Source organism: Gastrolobium bilobum, unplaced genomic scaffold (genome assembly GCF_033153095.1).
Source record: "Gastrolobium bilobum isolate Gb01-03AN ecotype WA unplaced genomic scaffold, APGP_CSIRO_Gbil_v1 utg41191, whole genome shotgun sequence".
NCBI lineage: Eukaryota > Viridiplantae > Streptophyta > Magnoliopsida > Fabales > Fabaceae > Gastrolobium > Gastrolobium bilobum.
In genome coordinates, this window is record NW_026896792.1 from 87176 (window position 1) to 108348 (window position 21173).

General features: G+C 38.8%; 1 protein-coding gene across 2 annotated transcripts; it reads left to right on the forward strand.

The window, feature by feature from the left end:
- Positions 1-5227: 5227 nt before the first annotated feature.
- On the forward strand, positions 5228-9889 carry LOC133302013 (purple acid phosphatase 18-like). 2 transcript variants are annotated; one of them, XM_061501725.1, is made up of 5 exons: positions 5228-5458; positions 6716-7388; positions 8910-9094; positions 9183-9271; positions 9453-9889. In XM_061501725.1, the coding sequence occupies exons 1-5, from the start codon at positions 5264-5266 to the stop codon at positions 9670-9672; spliced, it is 1362 nt and encodes a 453-aa protein (XP_061357709.1). In that variant the 5' UTR covers positions 5228-5263; the 3' UTR covers positions 9673-9889. The 2 variants fall into 2 exon arrangements, with proteins under 2 accessions (XP_061357709.1, XP_061357708.1); XM_061501724.1 differs by having other exon boundaries at positions 6716-7384; positions 8906-9094.
- The last annotated feature ends 11284 nt before the right edge of the window (positions 9890-21173 follow it).

The following is a 21173-nucleotide window of genomic DNA, read 5'->3' on the forward strand; positions in this document are numbered from 1 at the left end:
TAATATCAAATTAATGATAACACATCGATCCAATAACGGGGTGTTATAGTGAACGTTAACACAGGCTGCTCCTGTATTACTGGTGGATTAAAGGTGAATATCTCATCTTCAAGAAAATCAAGAAGGGGTGGTACTACGTCTAGTGCTACACCTACTAGTGATATAACACATCTGTTGGTGGTACTACATCTGCTGGTGGTACTTCATTAACTACATCTGTTAATTCACTTGAAATCGACCAGGGAGAAAAGTCAAGTTGTGTTATAGTTTCAGTCTCCCCCTAATTTTTATCCCTATAAGCGAAGTACATAGGCATTTCATCAAAATAAACATCGCGAGAAATATATAACTTCCTGGCAACAACATCATAACACTAGTATCCCTTTTTGATAGTCGAGTATCCCAAGAAAATACACTTGGTGGCACGAGGTTCATGTTTGTTGGCATTTTGCAGTTGAACAAAGCTTGCACAACCAAAGACTCGTAAATAAGAAAGATCAATATTGCAATCATAGAGAACTTTCAATGGAGATTTTTACTAATATTTGTTTGCTAGGTGGTCGATTGATGAGGTAACAACTTATGAGCAATGTCATTCTGTTGAGGAGTATTGACACATGATAATTGATGAATAATTACCTGTACCTAACAAAGGAGTCTCCTGGGTAAAAGAGTGACGGGTGCATTCACCAATAATGGGAAATATTGGCTTCATGGCACAACAATATGTTTCCTCTTGTTAATGATGTTATAGATAGATGTAAAAGATGGAAATAGAGATGTCATTTGGATTTGATGCTTGAGAGACTCATATTCCCACTTGATACCAATAACGATAGTAAGCACCCGATATTTCTCTTCTCGGGTCACACAGTCAGTCACTGCCGCTGCTTTGGGATGATATTGTCAAAGCTCATCCCATTTTTTCTTCAATTGGCCAAGGTAATTAGTGAACGAATGCGAGGGGAGATAGTGGGTCGTGTGAGTCTCTTGTTGAAGCTTGAAGATGCGAGAGACATTATGTTCATGCCCGAAGTGTTGTGCAACTGATTCCCAAAGATCCTTGGCAATGTCAGAATATGCAAAGAGTTCATAGACATTAGGTTTCATCGAGTTGAACAGACATGCTAGTACTGCTTGATTGTTGGATACCTTCCACGCAGTGTAGGAGGCATTTGTCTTGGATAGAGCTAAGGTGGGGGTCTTTGGAGAAGGCGCCAAGTGGGATATTGACAGCACGCTTCCAAGACATATAGGTACAACCATTGAGGAGAATGATGGTGAAATATCCAGTGTCAAGGGCACCAGTCTTATCGAAAGCAGCCATGGAACCAAAAAACTTGAACAAACAACTCGTAAAATAAAAAACCAACGAAATAAGGAACCTGATAGTGGCACGAGACAGGACTGAACATCAGCAGCAAAGTTGAAGCCGGTAGCAAGGTTGAACGTTGGTAGTAAACTGGAGAGAGGATGACGATTGATTATCTTCCTTCACTTTGCAAACGAACAAACTCTCCCTACACTGATTGTCTTCCTTTCACTTTGCAACCTAATTATAGATAGAGGTAGAGGCATAAAGAAGGATCCAACGTCGTGAAGCAACAAACAAAGGCCGACAACGATGATGGATGGCACGAGGTAGGAGTGCAAGCAGTGGACGGTTGATGTAGACAAGCGACGACGAAGGGAGCTTGCTACTGATGGGACAATGAGACCAACATTGATGACACGAGACCAACATTAACGACATGAGCTTGTTGCAACAGGAAAGACAAAAGCTTGTTGCCAAAAGGACGATGTGAGCTTGTTGTTAGTCAACAGTAGGTGGATAAGGAGACGTGCTTGATCAATGTGGCAGTGGACGACACTAGGAGTTTGACAGAAGGCGGCGACTGATTTTGGAAAACTAAAAAAAGAAAAAACCTATCAAACTGGGGAGAGGAAGGTAATTGGGAAAAATACAGTGGTAATTTTGGGAACACTTGAAAATAAAGTTGATTTAATGATTTTCAACATACATTGGATACCAAATTGCAAAAGAGTAAAAGAAAGAATATAAAAAACACAAGTTGAGTGTAGTGGTTCAACCATTGTGGTTTATATCCACTGTAATGAGTTTTTCTCCCCCTCTCAGAGATGGTTAAGGAGAGAAAATATCAATATAAGATGATACAATAATTGGGCCTAATTATTTTATCCACAATAAGGAAAATCATGTAATTTGTTGATCAATTAATTTCCCTAATTTGTCTTCGCTAATATCTTCAATAAGGTGACACACGAGCTAAAATTATTTTTTGAATTCCTATTCATGGTGGGCCACATCGTGCAACATGGCAATACTCTCTAGAGAAGAAGTTGAGACATTTTGTTTTTGTTTTTTATTATTAAGTATCCTCCCATTATTTAAGTATACGACGAATCCTCATTCAAAATACTAAGTTAAGTGTTTTTCATGGGATTGGAACACCAAGACATGCATCTCAAAAGATTGTGTAGTGCGTATAACCTGAATCAAAATAAATTCGGTGGGCCCGTCATTAAATCTTACAATTGGAAACCACCCACACCTTTTCTGCCACCAAAACTTATTAATAGAAATAAATGTTGAGAAATATACTTCTTTTGTCGCTGCAAAAAAATACTTCCGTAACAACACATAACAACGTCAGGATACGACGTCGGATCCTAACTATTTTTTTTTAAAAAAGAATTAGTTGATCCCATTTTTCTGTGTATGTTGCACCAAAAAAAGATCCGCAGTCGCTGCAGAAAAAACATACCTATAAATGTTTAATTGATCATCTTTAGTCTTCATTTTTTCAGTTTCATTGACTCTTTTCTAGTCTAATTTTTGCGAAGGACATCACATCCACAACAATGATATTATTTTCCGTTTTTTTAAGTTATATGTGTAACATCCTCTACAACTAACTAAGATAGAGGATATTACATTAATTCTTAAGTGAAATTCTAACGCAGCGGATATGAAATAAGGCATATGACAAAATATTCATAAAATTTAATTATACAGAAGTCAAGTTCACTATTACATAAGAAATACATCATAATCTAAACTAAAAAGGAACATTTTTTTTTTATTAATTGCTCCACCAAGCTCCATATAATCTTCAAAGTCTTTAATCATAGTATTTTACCCTACTCCAAAGCTACACATTCTGGCCTGTTTACTCTAGAAAGGTTAGCATAAAAACAAGCACACGTGAAATAAATCTCAGTAATATTGGAGTTTTCGAATTATAACCAATCCAGCAACTTTAGTGGAAAATATCATTCTCACAGAATAAAATTTATAATAAAAAAATAATATCCTAAACAACAGATATAAGCTCAGACCTTTGTAGGTTCTTCATTCAACCATACCCAAACTTCTGTGGGTTCTACCCAAACTTTGTGGGTTAAGATACAAACATATATATGAATGTGTAATCTTTAACTAAAATGACTAATGCTCAATTCTGGAGCATCCAAATTCTGTGAATTCTGTATGTGGAAGGTTCTGTATGACGAAGCCATGATAAGACGTCCCTTACCCTATAACCATTCTGATCCTCTCGTGGGTTAGTCACATCAGAATCATTCAGCAAAAGGTTACATATTCCATTAGTATTCATTTGGTACCAAAGAAATTATTTAATATCTATAAACTTGATTCAAGATTATTCTCATGTCTAATATAAGTAAATTTATGAAATTCACCAAGCCAAATATAAAAATAAATTAAAAGAGTAAAAAGAATTCATAAAATAATTTTGACAGAGTAACGACATATTAAAGCTTTAAACTCCTATAAAAAATGGTACTAGGAAGGATCAAACACTTGCTATGATAACGAGGAGGATCAAACACTTGCTTCACCCCACCTGTTCAGCTTTTATGTATCATCTGAGCTATCATCATTTAATTACGTTTAATATTTGATTAAGCAATTAAAAAAATTGATAAAGTAAGTTAAGAAATATTTTATTTAAAAAATAATTAGGGAATGAGTGTATTTTATTTTGTAATTGATAATAATAAATAAGAGCGTAAATTGAGAGTTTTAAATGTTAAAAAATAATAATAAAATAGAAGAAATGACATATAATTTTTGAGGAGGTTATACTCATCATCTTTTTTTTTTTCTTACCACTAATGTTGTTATTTTTGAATTAAAATCAAATCAACATTTACAAAATAATATCAAGCGAGAGTCATTGATTTGATTTGATTTTAATGATAACAAGATTAATAGTAAAAGGTGATAAGAAAAAAAAAGTGGTAAGGATAATTTATTCCATAATCTTTAACCAATTTTTTTTTTTGTGTTTGATTTAAAAAAAGTATATAAAAAAAAGTTTACTAAAAAAAAAAATTATCTCACTAAAAGGAGAGAGGAGAACTCTACTTATAGTCAACCGGAATTGCTAAATGCTTTTTTTTTTTTAGTAATTGGAAGGAGCCTAAGCCCAATTGCTAAATGCTTTTAATGCAAAAGGAAACTAAAGAATAAAGTGGAATGAACATGCTTTAAATTTGAGACAGACATGCCTTCCATCCAATGTTCCCACTACTTTTGAAAGGGACAACTTACCAACAACAACAAACATATAAATTCATAATTTTACTAAATTATCTGTCGATTTATAATTTCAATCTAAGATTGTTTTATTTTATTTCAGAACATACATGACAAAATACATAAAAAATATAAAAGAAAAAAGAAAAAAAAAATACAATAGCACTTTTTTTTTATAACATTTCAATCGATTTATCATTTCACAACTAATTTGATTAAGAAAGAATCACGATATTAAAATTTTAAATTTTTCTAAAAAATAATATTATAAAAGATCGCATTCATACTCTCCCCCGTAACAAATTTTTTAACCCAGTCATCACATACAACAACTTATTAGCTCATTAATATGAAGGGTAAATGGTTTGTTATGTTAGATGATGTAACACAACATTCCTACTCTCACAATGGAATGTGAGTCCCATCCTCTTCTTTCTCCTCTTTCCTCTCTCCTCTCAATTGTGAAAGTAGGAATTGTTATGTTACACCATGTGACATAACAATTCATTTACCCTAACATGAAATGACATAATTTAGTTTTATAAATAACTATTAATAACTTTTATGCACTTCTATTTTTAGTTTTTATATGAAATTATTACCGCAAATTAGACGCACAGTGACAAAAAGTGATGCAATTAACACAATCCACCGACGTCAATCATGATGCGCTGATCAGAGATGCCTGAAGTACATTGTTGTCGTACAGTTCTAGCATTTGCAGAGGTTTTTGTTGACACACGCATGGAACTCAAACTAATTCTAACGGTTTTGTTGGTCGTGTCTGCAACTGCCACAACTGATTACGTTCGACCCCAACCTCGAAAAACCTTACATCTCCCATGGGATTCAAAGTCCTCCTCTTACCCTCAACAGGTCACATTCTTCATCTCATAATATGATATATTCATGCAAGATCACAATTTTTCTATACCCTTTTGTTTTACTACTAGTTGATCGATGTTACATTTTTGTATTTTTGTTTCTGAATCTGGGTTCTTTGTTTCTTGTTAAAAAAAAATGAAAAATGAAAAAAATCCACTGTTTATGTTTCGGGTTTTTCTTAAAGTAGAAAATTTTCCCTTTACTTTGCAAATTGCATGTATGAAAAATGTATTTCTTTGTCCTCATTGAGTGCTATTTTTTGTTCTTCTAGTGTTTTTTCTGATTTTCTTTTTCCATAATGGAATTTGGCTAATAGAAATCGTGATTTATGGGGAGGTGTGAAATTCAGCGAAGCCACTACCTTGAATGTGGTTATTTTTGGTTGAGTGACATGATGTTAGACTAGTTAGTGATGAATTTGGACCAAGCACAATTTGGGAACAGCTTTCCATGACCATGATTAGCAGCAGTTTGTAGTTGTAATCACTTGTTTGCTCTTGATTGTGATGACAATTTCTGTGTTCTCGACTAAGGTATATAGAGTTGTGTCTGGTTATGATATGCAACCTTCATCCTCTAATTTTTTCGATCCTCAGATTTTGGGATTATAGTGCTTATTTTGATATCTTGTCAGGAATCTTGAAATGACATCTATTCGTAATGATTGGTTATTTGTTGATAGGAAGCAATTCCTATCTAGAAAAAGGAGTCAGTTTTATTCATAAGAAAACTGAAAAAAGATTCACAAGGCAAGAGCAGAATCCTTCCTTCTTATATCAGATGCCCCTTCTCTCTCCTCTAACTAGCTCCCTTACATCATCCTACCAATTAACTAATTCACAAAGTCCTCACCCTATTATCAGCTTCAGGCCTATGAGAATACACTCGTAAGGCCACCAGAACCCAAAATAGGGAAGACATCCATCCATGCATCAATGGGCTAAACAACTTGCCCCGAATAAGTGAGCTCGATACTACATTTCGACCCAAAAACTTAAGATCGTAGAATTATAGGTCTTTCGCACTTATATGGTTCTGAATTGGTCTATGTCTAACCAACGTGAGACTTTACATTTCTCACACTAGAATATTTCCAAGTGAATTATTTGCCGGTTGACAATTATTCTCTGAAGTGTGAACCATGACTGTTTGCTTAAGCAATTATATGAACCTTTTTTAAGTATGTTACTCTTTATCACCCATTTAGTTTCAGATTCTTTTTTGCTAAGTGTGTATTCCAATTTCCAGGTACACATTTCTTTGGCAGGAGACAAGCACATGAGAGTTACGTGGATTACTGATGATGATTCTGCACCTTCAAAAGTAGAATATGGAACATTGCCAGGAAAATATGACTTTGTGGCTGAAGGAGAGACTACCTCTTATAGTTATGTGTTTTATAGCTCAGGAAAGATACACCATACTGTAATTGGACCCTTAGAACATAATTCTGCGTACTTTTATCGATGTGGTGGACAAGGTCCTGAGTTTCAGCTCAAAACTCCTCCAGCTCAATTTCCAATTACTTTTGCTGTGGCTGGGGATCTTGGTCAAACCGGTTGGACTAAATCGACTTTAAATCACATTGACCAATGTAAATATGATGTTCAACTACTTCCAGGAGACCTTGCATATGCTGATTACATCCAACATCGATGGGATACATTTGGTAGGTTAGTGCAGCCACTTGCTAGTGCAAGACCATGGATGGTAACACAGGGGAACCATGAAGTGGAGAACATACCCTTGTTAAAGGATGGGTTTGTATCCTATAATTCCAGATGGAAAATGCCATTTCAGGAGAGCGGATCAAGTTCAAACCTTTATTACTCTTTTGAAGTTGCAGGTGCTCACATTATCATGCTTGGCTCCTATGCAGATTATGATGAGTATTCAGAACAATATAAATGGCTAAAGGTTAGTTAGTTGCTCCAATTGACTAAGAGTTACTTCATTCAGATCAGTTTAATTGGATCTATTGCCAGTTGTAAATAGCAAGTACTTGGAGAGGTAATAAATATGGAAGAAAAAACCTTCTGTTATCATGGTTTTCTTTTTTCATTTTTTTTTTTAATTTCAGTCTACTTTTCTTTGAAGAAAAGCAGTCTGTGTAATAGTTAGAAGCACATAATGATTTGCAGTTGCACCTTTAGGAATAATATGCATCACATCCATATAGGGAAAATTAGAATTGATCTGTGTGACAGTCCAGGGATATTTAACTCATGATTCATCTGAACCATATAGAAGGATTCCCATTTTGAAATATCTGGCCATGCAATCCTAGCACTTGTGTCATTAAATATTATCTGCAGACATCTATGCTGTGTATAGCTTGACGGATAAATCCTGGTTTTGGACTTTTGGTACCTTAAAGTCAAACATATAGGAAGTTTAGTGATCTTTACCTTGATGTTGTACAAATGCATTTATATATATATATTTAAAATTATTTCCACAAGGCGGGGGACTTGTTGGTTCTAAGTGCTTTGCATTTTGATGGCACAAATTTTGCTATGCTGTCTTTAAAGTATTTTTCCAAAGTGAATATTCATAGATGTATATTGCATTGGAAATTCTAATTACATCGTATTAAGATATCACTATTGCTTGTAAATAACTCTGAGCTTGCAACAAAAAGGAACTTTTTTTTGTCTATCCTGTATTCTAGATGTCTTTATATCTTGATACATTCTACTTCCATGATGTCCTTGTTTCCATTTTTTTTCATTTGTCTTGTTATAAATATTTGCAATGAAGTCAATTGATCCGTGCAGCCGACTCTATCTACTTGGAAAATGCTTAGTTGTTGTCTCATGTCTTGTTATATGTTGCATTGACTTAGATTCATTTGAAAAGCTATGATTAGCATCCGTATTGTCTTCCATCTAGTTTCCTTGAAATCTATCAATGAAATCATGTAAAAACATCTATAAATTATGAAGAAACTATAAATATAATTGCATTTTCCTTCCCTTGATTAGGTGATTACACTTGCTCATCATGTCTAATAACATATTGAAGTGCGAAATCTCCAGTGACAGATCCATGCATTGTATTTGCATATGGCTTGGGTGAACCATGTGCTTAAAAATGAGAAGTCTGTAGCACTGGAATCAGGTCTTTGACTCAGATCTTCGAGATCTTAAGCAGTGTGCAGTTGAAATATCCTCCACTATATTTAGTCACCTATTACATGTGTACATATAAAGAGAAAGAGAGGAACTCACTCCAAAGTTATTTTGGGTTTTATAATAGTTTTAATCTCTTTATTTAATCTTAACATGCCAGCCATAAATATATACATGTGATTTTACAGTTTACACTTCAATCCTTCCTCTTGATAGCCACAAATCCCCCTTCCTCGGTCTATGGCTATGCTGTCTTTCTTAATATTTTTATGTGCACAGGTTTAACATTCTTGTCTGTAATCTACAGGCAGATCTGTCAAAGGTGGACAGGAAAAGGACACCTTGGTTACTTGTGTTATTTCATGTGCCATGGTATAATAGCAACACGGCTCATCAAGGCGAAGGGGATGATATGATGGCAGCTATGGAGCCATTGCTTTATGCTGCTAGCGTTGATTTAGTTATTGCTGGTCATGTGCACGCTTATGAACGCACAGTATGCCTATGTGGTTTAAAGTTTCATTTCTTTGTTAGAATTGTTTAATGGTATTCGGATGTTATATAGTTCTTAATTTGATTGACAGAAACGTGTATATAATGGAAAATTGGATCGTTGTGGTGCTGTCCATATAATTATTGGTGATGGAGGGAACAAAGAAGGCTTAGCTTCTAAGTAAGTTTGATTCTGCCATAAACATAATAAATAAAACTGTTATCTGAATCTTTTGTTATGCCAAATAAGAAAAAAGCTATATTGAAGTTGTTTTTAAAATTCAAAATATGTCATTCTGCATAAATTTGCTCTTAATATCAATCTTGCCATTTACATGATCCCATCATTTGTTTGTTGACAGGTATATAAATCCACAGCCAAATTGGTCAGAATTCCATGAAGCCAGTTTCGGTCATGGTGAGCTAAAGATTGTAAACTCTACGCATGCATTCTGGAGTTGGCACAGGAATGAGGATGATGAGCCAGTAAAATCTGATGATATCTGGATAACCTCTTTGTTCAGCTCAGGATGTGTTGGTCATAAGAAAAATGAACTCGGAAACACAACTGTGACACCCTAAAATCCTCTGGTTTTCTTCACTTATTCCTCAACAACTGATTAGCAACAGTTTGGTTGTGTATGCAAATTATGAGACAATTACTAGGATTATATATAGCACTAGTAGCAGCTTGGGTGGTTTAGCCTTTTGTTGTTGGATTGAGTAAATTGAGATATTTCATTACTTTTCTGTATGGTTGTTACTGTATTTACTGTAAGTACTTAGTCTCTAAATTAAGTTAAAGGCTGGTTGTATCTTACTCTCTTTGCTTTTGATGATATTGTTTGTAATTGCTAAACTTGTAAGATTGGTTTCTGATAAGAAAAAGCTGAAAATGATTTACTTGTATAATCAGTGGTAAAGGACTTCTTGATTTTGTATTTCTATACCTGAATTTGTTTTTGAATCTAAATCCATACAATGATTAATGGCATGATAGTTCTGCTGCATGAATATAATTTTCAGAATTCCTTAAATCTAATATAAGCAAACACTGTAGAAACCACAACATGACAGTTATTTAAACAGCAATAAGGGCTATCTGTAGAGAAGTATAGAGATCCTAGTTTTTGCTTTGGTTTTTGATGGACCATGAAGCTGAAAGTTAGTGAATTAGACAATTAGTTAGTTTGTTATGAAAATTATTCTAGAATATTCCTAAAGTATAAGATAAAAGGAGTATGTGTGTAGTGAGGGAGGCATGTATTGAGTGAAATGGGAATTGGGAATGGGGAAAAGGATTTCTAGGGATCTCTTGAGGCCTAGGTCTTTGGCTTTGAGGGTAAGTTGAGATCTTTGGTTTATATTTCTACATTGTTATTTAATTACTGTCTTTAATTTCCGTTGCTGCTTGAGTTTGTATTCAGATGTTGTGGCTCTGTTCCTTGTGTCACTGTTATCAGTTTGTATTCACTGTTTCTACTTACTGTAATTGCTGGATTTCGGATCATTTAATAGAGATAGGTTGATTAATGCCGGAGCAGTAACCAATTGGCTAAACAGAAGTAAAAACAAATACAAGGATTGTGAGAAAATACTATTTCTCTTTTCTTAATTTTTATTAACCGAAAAATAACTGAATAACAATAGGGTTCTCCACGCCTTAAATAGGCAAAATAAAATAACAAAAAAGGAAATAACTATAATTATGCGCAATCAAAGGAGATAACGCACAATCAACGCACACTCAAACATAATCTAAAATAACAAAAGGGAAATAACTAGTAATTATTAAAAATCCCTAAATAAAGAAATAACTTATGGAAAAGCTCCATCCAAACGAGTCAGTTTGGGTGCATCATCCTCCCCTGCCAAAAGAAGATTCGTCCTCGAATCTAACGGGTCTTCATTGTTACTCTCGTACACCAGGTCCTCCTCTTCATTTTGATAAGGGGACAAGTCTGCAACATCGAAAGTTCCAGAAACATTGTACTTTCGAGGCAGTGCAATCTTGTAAGCATTGTCGTTGATCTTCTCGAGCACTCTGAAGGGGCCATCAGCTCTAGGCTGAAGTTTGCCAAACCTGTTAGCCGGAAAACGTTCCTTCCTAAGGTGGATCCACACCAAATCACCTTCCTTGAAAACAACTCGCTTCCTATGCTTGTCAGCTTGTTGCTTGTATTTCATGTTCTGCTTTTGAATATGATCATGGACCCGCAAATGTAACTCCTTAATACGATTGGCGTGATCCTCAGCATCTTCACTGAAATAGTTATGTGCTGGTAATGGTGCTAAGTCCATAGGGGTAGTTGGATTAAGCCCATAAACAACTTCAAAGGGGCTCTTGCCTATAGTGCGACTCTGTGATCTATTGTAAGCAAATTCTGCTTGCGATAACACCAAGTCCCACTATTTGGGATGCTCTCCAATCAAGCTCCGCAGCAAATTGCCTAAGCTTCTGTTCACAACTTCGGTCTGACCATCAGTTTGGGGGTGGTGAGATGAACTGAATTGTAGCTTTGTCCCCATCAGCCTCCAAAGAGTGCGCCAGAAATGGCTTACAAACTTCACATCACGATCAGAAGTGATGGTCTTAGGTACACCATGGAGTTTCACAACTTCCTGCAAAAACAAATGAGCTACCTGCGAAGAATCAAAAGTCTTGTTACATGGAATGAAATGAGCCATCTTTGAGAACCTATCCACTACTACCATGATAGAATCCTTTTTTCGTTGGGTTCTTGGAAGGCCTAACACAAAGTCAAGGCTGATATCTTCCCATGGTGCAGTCGGAACAGGTAGGGGTAAGTATAAGCCAGCATCAGTGCCCTTGGTTTTAGCAATGTGACAAACTCTGCACCTCTCCACAAGTCTAGCAATATCACGCTCTATTCGGGGCCAATAGAAGTGTTCGCAGATTAAAGCTGTTGTCTTGTCAACACCAAAGTGCCCTGCTAACCCTCTTGAATGTCCCTCGAGGCTGATCGCTTCCCGTAGTGAACAATGAGGAATACAAAGTCTGTTGTCCTTAAAAAGAAACCCATCAACTATCAAAAATTGCAGATAAGGCCCTGCCTTGCATGTTTCCCAAATATCCCTAAAATCAGTATCATCAACATACAGCTCCTTGAAGGAATCGAAACCAACAACCTTCACCTGCATAGTGGATAATAATGAGTGCTTCCTGCTAAGTGCATCTGCAACCTTGTTCAGCGCTCCTGCCTTATGTTGAATAACAAAGTTGAAAGCTTGAAGGAACTCCACCCATTTAGCATGCCTGGTATTCAGTTTGTGCTGACCATTGATATATTTCAAGGCTTCATGATCAAAAAACAAGATAAACTCCTTAGAGATTAGATAGTGTCTCCAGTGCTCCAAGCTCCGAACTATTGCATAAAATTCCTTGTCATAAGTAGAATATTTCCTTCTGGCTTCATTTAACTTCTCACTGAAGAATGCTATCGGTTTATTCTTTTGACTGAGTACACCCCCTATGCCAACACCAGAAGCATCACAATGCACTTCAAAAACATCAGAAAAATCAGGTAGCACCAGAACAGGGGCTTCAGTTACCTTCCGCTTTAGTAATTGGAATGCTGTTTCTGCCTCCTTAGTCCACTCAAACTTGATTCCTTTCAGACAATCTGTAACAGGTGCTATAATAGTGCTGAAATTTTGAATGAACCTCCTATAGAAAGAGGCTAGACCATGAAAGCTTCGGATGTCATGTATGCTCTTAGGCGTCTCCCATCTGGTAATAGCATCAACCTTTGTTGGATCCATCCTTATACCATCAACAGAAATAATATACCCCAAAAATGTCACAGAATTGGTGAAGAAATGACATTTCTTCAGATTGGCATACAACTTCTGTTCCCTTAAAGCCTCAAACACTTTCCTCAGATGTAGTAAGTGATGCTCAACAGAGGAGCTATATATCAAGATATCATCAAAATAAACTACAACAAAAGAACTAATGAAAGGTCGAAAAACCTGATTCATCAACCGCATGAATGTGCTTGGCGCGTTAGATAAACCAAATGGCATAACCATCCACTCATATAACCCATCCCTTGTCTTGAAGGCGGTCTTCCACTCATCACCAGGTCGCATTCTGATTTGATGATAACCGCTTCGCAAGTCTATCTTTGAGAAGACCATTGCCCCATGAAGTTGATCAATTAAGTCATCAAAGCGAGGTATGGGAAAACGATACTTGATAGTGATCCGATTGACAGCCCTACTATCGACGCACATCCTCCAGGTTCCGTCTTTCTTAGGGACCAACAAGGTAGGTACTGCACAGGGACTCATGCTCTCCCTTACTACACCCTTCTTCAGTAGCTCCTGTACTTGTTTGTGTAACTCCTCATGCTCCTTAGGGCTCATCCTATATGCTGCTTTGTTGGGAATAACAGCTCCCGGCACAAAATCAATGCAATGTTGGATGTCTTTCATAGGTGGCAATCCCGATGGCATTTCCACAGGAACCACATCAGCAAAGTCTTCTAACAATGGCTTGACCTGCAAAGGAATGTCAGAAACACTACAATTCTCTTCCATCACCACACAAGCAAATACCTCAACGGCATTAGCAACTTCTTCTTGGAAATATGTTCTGGATAGCATTTTATTCTTTGCCTCATTCCTCAAATCAGAAGGCCCCAAAGTAATTGTCAACCCGTCCTTCTTGAAAGTATAAGTGTTTTTGAAGCCATCATGTCGCGTCATCCTATCAAATTGCCACGGCCTCCCTAACAAGATATGACATGCATCCATCGGAATGACATCGCACCACGCCTCATCAGTATATTTTTTGCCAATAGAAAAATGCACGAGGCACTTCTTGTTCACCTTCACCTCACTTCTTTTCTTCAGCCAAGAAAGCTTGTAGGGTTATGGGTGTTCCTCAGTTTTCAGTCCTAACTTCTCGACCATGGTATTAGAGACAACATTCTCGCAGCTTCCCCCATCAATGATCATACTACACACCTTGCCACCGCTGGTGCACTTTGTGTGAAATATATTGTGTCGGAGCCACAACTCATCATCAGCTACGTCAACACTCAAAACCCTCCGAACAACCAATGATTCTCCAACATCACCATAGATAAATTCACCTTCTTCAGACCCTCCATCCACCTGATCTTCTTCATACTCATCATAGGTGGGGCCTATATCATCAGCTGGCGTATTGACAAGAGTAACATGCTGCCGGTTTGGACAATCAGCAGCGAAGTGTCCTAAACCTTGGCATTTGAAGCACCTCTTTGCCGTAGTTTCTGTCTTGCTAGCTCCACTATTGGTCGTTACTCCTTTGCTTACTAGTTTCGGGTTAGAAGGATCCTTCCCAACACTAGTGTTGGTTGTCGAACTTGATAACTTTCCTTTGTCAGAAAATCTGGGTTGGAATTTTGAAGTACTTCTTTTTCTCTTACACTGCTCCTCTACCTTCAAAGCTAGTCGATACACGTCCTCATATGACCAATATTGTTGCAGGTATACAACATCTGAGATCTCAGTCCGCAGTCCTCCTAGGTAACGAGCGACCAATTGCTCATCCTCCTCTGCGATATCACAGCGCATCCGCAGACGATCAAACTTTGTTGTATATTGTTCAACTGATAGGTCTCTCTGCTTGAGATTATGGTATTCAACAAATGCCTCCTACCGGTAGTGAATTGGTAAGAATTTTTGTTGCAACAGTTTCTTCATCTTATCCCAACTCCTGATCTTTGACTTCCCTTCTTTGTTTCTCTGCTTCTTAATATGTTCCCACCAAATTGAGGCATGCTTCCTCAGTTTGATAGCGACCAGTTTGACCTTCTGGTCTTTTGTCAAGTCTCTGATATCAAAGACTCTTTCAACGGTGTGTAACCAGTCGATGAACTCATCTGGATGCGTGGTGCCCTCGAATTCCGGGATCTCAATCTTCACCCCAATATTGGCAAAAAAGGATTGATTTCCAGGTTGACTTCGTCCTCCTCGCTCCTGGTTCCAGTCCCAGAATGGGTTTTCGTTCCTTTCCTCCTCATGAGATGATCTTTCAGATTTCCTTCCTTCATTTAACTCGTCCAACTGGGTTTGGGCTAACCGTTGTTCGAGCTCCTGAATTCGTCTACCTTGTTATGCCATTGCAGCAGCCATTGCTGCCATTGTGGCATCTCGCGCGTCGATGTATGGTTGTTCGCCGTCGCCATCAAGGGTGTTACCACGCCCTCTACCGCCGCTGTCGCCTCGACCCCGTCGTCCACGACCTCGACCTCGACCGCCATTGTTCTGTTTAGCCATTTAAGTGACAACCAGAGCTCTGATTACCAAATAATGCCGGAGCAGTAACCAATTGGCTAAACAGAAGTAAAAACAAATACAAGGATTGTGAGAAAATACTATTTCTCTTTTCTTAATTTTTATTAACCAAAAAACAACTGAATAACAATAGGGTTCTCCACGCCTTAAATAGGCAAAATAAAATAACAAAAAAGGAAATAACTATAATTATGCGCAATCAAAGGAGATAACACACAATCAACGCACACTCAAACATAATCTAAAATAACAAATGGGAAATAACTAGTAATTATTAAAAATCCCTAAATAAAGAAATAACTTATGGAAAAGCCCAATCCAAACGAGTCAGCTTGGGTGCATCATCACGAGTCAGCTTGGGTGCATCATTGATGTTACTGAGTGTTGTTTTCTTGGGGTTCCATCAGTTTTTAGTTGACAGTTTTTTAAGGAGGCTTCTTTGCCTCCATGATCTCCTAGGTTCAAAAACTGAAAGATCTTGAAGTTTTTTCTTCTTTTTATTTTTTCTTTTTTTTCTTTGTGTAGGGTATCTTTATATGTATAATATAATTGTGAAGTTAACCCTTCAAAACGAAAGTCGTGATTCCTGATTATGTAAAGTCCTTCTTAATTATCGCCAAAAAAGAAGTCGTCCTTCTTAATAAGATCCGTACCAAAAAAATAAAAGCTAATGTATTCATAAAACATCTCTCAAAAATATTATATGAAATATTATCTCAAGATAATTATGTTATTGTAAAAGGGACATGAAATTTAACGTTTTATTTTTTCAAACGTATAATAGATAATGATTAAAAGATATTTTTACTGGAATATTGAAAAAATGAACTAAATTAAATAATTAAGTTACGAAATATTTACTTAAAACAAGTTTATCATTAATTATACCATAGTTAGTTTAATATCATTTTTTTAAAACCAGAATGTTAACATTTGGAGCCTAAGTTTACTTAATAATATTACTAAGCATTATTAAAAGATAAAAAAATTCAAGATAACTAAATTACATGATTATTGAAAGGGAGGTTATAATTTCAATATCTTTTTCATTACAATCACTTATAATCATTTTCCTTGTTATTGGATCTGTTCTGCCTTGGGCAGATGTGTCCGACCGTAGGTCGGGTACTTGATGTTAGATCTAGGGCTCACTCTAGATACCTATCAATTAGGTATCTTGGGGACAACGAATCACCAAACACTATATAATGGCTGCAGCCTGAAGGGGTGTGTGTGTGCACTGTCGTGATTGCATAAAATAGGATTTGAGAGATCTGCCATACCTGTGGTCTTTAGCTCCTATTTATAGAGCTTACCTTTGGGCTTGTGTTGGTTGGGCTTCTTGTAGTTGTGGGCCTTTCCTCGGTCCATAACAGTTGCCCCCCAGCCCGGTAGACTGAGTCTTCAGGTTGCCGGGATGTCCAAGTCAAGTCGATTCCTGTATGTGCTTTAGCTTGTACATTGGTCATCTGGCCGTTGTGTTTGTTACTTCGGCTCCGAGAAGGAGAGCTTTCCCAGGTTTCTACAAGCATTAATGTATCAGGGGTGTTCTATTGCCAATTTCATCCGGGTCACTCTGTCGGGTTCTCGGTCCTGCGTCCCTCTTTGACTAGAAACTCGGTCACTTATTTCGGCAGCATAGAGAATGATTGTACTAACTACTGTCTGATGATTGCTTTGAAGTGGGAAACGATTTCCCTTCCACCTAATGATTACTTTGCCACGTACTCCCTTCCAATAGGCACGACGTGTGGCATGGTGTGTTTCTCGCCGACTTGGCATTTATTGCTTCTGAAGAAACGTCTTTCAACTGTCCTGTCCACCCTGTAATTACCGCAATGCCCCTGCCCTTTGGCTTTCGTGGGTTTAACCTTTCGATTTCAACCCCCATATTACCATTTTCAGTTTTTCAGACCATTTGCCTGTTTTTTCGTCCAGAATCGTTTGCTAGTAGTATCCACGTCATTTTCCTTCGGCATTCACCATCTTCTACGTTTTCCAATTCCCAATTTCCTCAACGCCATTTTCCGCAGGTACTTTCCTTTGGCATTTCTTTCCATTCTGTCGCATTCTCCGTCAATTTTTTAACTTGGCCATGGCCTTTGGTTTTACAGTGCTTCATTTATTCCAGACTTACTTGCTTGCTTCTTCCTTTTGCATGTGCCAACCTGCATTTGTGACGCATCATGCTGTTTTTGTCTGATTAAATTCTCTGTACTAGTCCTGCATTGTTTATATAAGCTTATCTGCTGCCTGTTCACTTCCTACGCACCCTACTTTGAATAATTTCTGATATGGGTGAGAGAAATTATATTATTCGAGGACGACTCTCTTGCCCACGCATCTTCGGTCGTGGTGATGAGATTGATGCCGAAGAAGAAGAACGACACGCAGAAGAAGAGGAAAGGTTCATCCAGAGCCTATCTCCTTGTCCGAGGTATTGGTTATATGGCAGGCCTCGAACCGAGGAAGAAACTCAGGCTGCTTTGCTAGGCGGCTATCGAGGTGGTGGCCATAGGGGAGCCTGTTCATCTCGTTCTTCGGTCCGTGGTCGCAGGGGGGTCTTCGAGGTAGACGGGCTTCCTCTCGCCCTTCAGCCCGGGGTCAAAGTTTGGGTCCCCGTAACCTAGGCAACCCATCCAGGACAACTTCGTCCTCTCTTCCCTTATATTCTACCCCGGTCCATGCTATTACATCTGCTCCCTTTCCAAATCCAAGTGTGAGAGTTCCTTCTCGCTAAAATATTATCAATCCTGAGCCTTGTTTCAACTGTGTATACCTTAGTGCTCAATTTGTGGAGAGGGGGAATGACTTCATAGCCAACCTAGTTTTGGGCAGCTGCTTACACACCCCGGGTTCGCCAACCCCTGCTCCTATTTTTGAATCTGACGACTCTAGTTCCTCTGACAGTAGTTTGTTTAATTCGGGTACGTATCCCTTGTGCTACGTGCTATTCTTGCTTTTTAATCCTCCATTTTACTATTCTAGGTATTTATGGAGTCCCATTCTACAGAATCGAATGCGAATATCGCTTCCTTTAGCCAAGGTCCAGAGGCCGGGATGAGTACAGCCGAGAAGGGTTCTGCACCCGTCACCGATAATCTTCGTACTCAATATCCATCGGTTACAGAAGAGGTGCTGAGCTTTGCATCCGAGATGTCAACCGAAGAAGTGTTCGGGCTTCCCATCGGCAACCCGGTTGATTTTAATACGTTTGTTCCTGCAGATGACGAACCTGTTTGTTCAGGTCAGAACCCTGAAGAGCCACACTCTTTTTTCTTCTATCGAGATCTGGTGACAAAGATTGGGATTCAGTTTCCCTTCTCCCCGTTTAAGATACAACTCCTAAATCACCTGCTACTCGCGCCAACCCAGATCCATCCCAATGGGTGGGCTTACATTGTTGCTTTTGAACAACTGTGCGACTCTTTGTCCTTTCCATGTACTGTTCCCCTATTTTTGCATTTTTTTACCATTTACACTCCACGTACCGGCTCAGAACCTCCTGAACTCAAGGGGTGGAGTAGCATTCGAGGCCGAGTTAGCAAACCCTCCCGAAGGTTGTTTTATGTGTACAACGATTCTTTCAAGGGCTTCAAAGCCTACTTCTTTAAAGTGGTGGCCGAGATGGGAAAGAGGCCATGGTTCATTGGTGATAATGGGGGACCCATCTTTCCCCTCTACTGGACTCAGGATCACCACCGTCGCAAGCCTGTCGACTTCAAGCTGAGGCTGTCACAAGAAGATAAGGATAATGCCAAGACTTTGTTAGCCCATGTGGGTTCCAAGGGTCATCTGAGCGCAGCCTCTTTAGTAGCCAAATCTCATTCCACCCCAGAGCCTACCAGTATGCTTTGTGCTATTTAAATCCTTGCTACTTATGTTATTTCCTGTTACCGTTATAACTTGTTTTTATTTGCAGATTCCGACATGAATTTTGATGAATAAGAGGAAGGGCCAGGTCCGGATTATATTTTGTCCTTAACAGGCCAAGCCTCTGCTCCGCCTGCACCCCCGGCGAAGAGACCTAGGACAGCCAGCCCGGTTGCGGCAGCTTCCACCTTGGCTTTGAATTCTGGAGTCTCCATCCTGGATCTCACTGACGACTGCGAGAATACGGAGACTGATGCAAATCCAGCTCCTCCGACCTCGGCTAATGGGGGCAGAATGCATGGCGTGATAACTCTTCCTCGGGGTACTCCTGCTCCCGCCGCTCTCCCAAGCGGACTTAGGAGGGGAGCGTTGTGGGACTCAAGGGTAACAACCGAGTTCTGGGGTGTCGTCTGTCCTCCTCCTGCATTTTTTGGTTCTGGAATTATCTCGAGAGCCGAGATGGAAGAACTCCAGAAGGCCGAGCTTTATACTTTCAAGACTGCCTCAATGGTGAAACCATATTCCTTGCTGCTTGAAAAACATTCTAAAACTATTTCCGAGCTAGATGAGCTCCGTGTGAGGTATGGTAAAGCTGTTCTTGTCAATGAGGAATTAACAAGTAATTCTGTTGAATTAAAGACTTCTTTGGAGAACTCCCAGGCAGACCTGAATTTTATTTCTGAATCCGTCGGCGTTACCCCTGGTAAGGATAACATCGTAAAGCGATTCAAAGATCAATCCGACGCGCTGGAGGAGAAGGATTTAAAGGTTGCCGGGTTGACTGCTGAGATTGATAAGTTGAAGTCGGATCTTCAAAATTTGCAAATGGCTTATGATTTTAACCGATCCGCTCTTCAAAAGGCCGCCATAAGTGCCTTCAAAAGTGGTGTTAACCAGGTAAGGTATTTTAACCCTGAATTCCCCTTAAGGCTCGACCAGCTTGACTGTTTTGGCTATGATCGTGGTGAGGTTTATTTTCCCCCGCTTTCATCTAATCAGAGCCTGCCAGAATGTAGCACCTCACAAGTTGGGATTACTCCAAGGGTTGAGGCAGCTGGAACCAATGCGGGGAAAGAGGCAGCTAGAGCCGATTTTGAGGCGGAGATGAGGGAAATGATGCATAACCACGGTGCGGAGTGAAGAGCCGGAATGCCGATTTTGACTTGTAATTTTCTTGTTTTTTGCTTTCTGACCATTTTGAGAACTTTTTCTGTTTAAAAATATCTTTAACTGTTACAGTGAATTTGGCTTTATGCCCTTATTAATGCGCGTGATTGATGTGCACCGATATTTGTTTGTTTGACTGGCCCCCTTATTTTTGTAAGGATGTTAGGGAAGTAAGAGCGTCCCCTTAATTTTCCTCCTTAGCTTGATAGGCCAGCATGAACCTTTCAGGCCACTTGTCCGTAGCAAGAGGTTCAAATACCTCGACGTTGATAGCCGGGCTAGAACTCAATCTCTCCCCTAGGCAAGAGGTTCAAAATACCTCCACGTCGATAGCCGGGCTAGAACTCCATTCTTGCCCTTTAGGCAAGAGGGTTCAAATACCTCGACGTTATTGGCCGAGCTAGAACTCCAACCTTGCCCTTAGGCAAGAGGGTTCAAATACCTCGACGTTATTGGCCGAGCTAGAACTCCAACCTTGCCCTTAGGCAAGAGGGTTCAAATACCTCCACGTTGTTGGCCGGGCTAGAACTCCATTCTTGCCCTTAGGCAAGAGGGTTCAAATACCTCGACGTTATTGGCCGGGCTAGAACTCCAACCTTGCCCTTAGGCAAGAGGGTTCAAATACCTCGACGTTGTTGGTCGGGCTAGAACTCCAACCTTGCCCTTAGGCAAGATGGTTCAAATACCTCGACGTTGTTGGCCGGGCTCCTCGACGTTGTTGGCTGGGCTAGAAC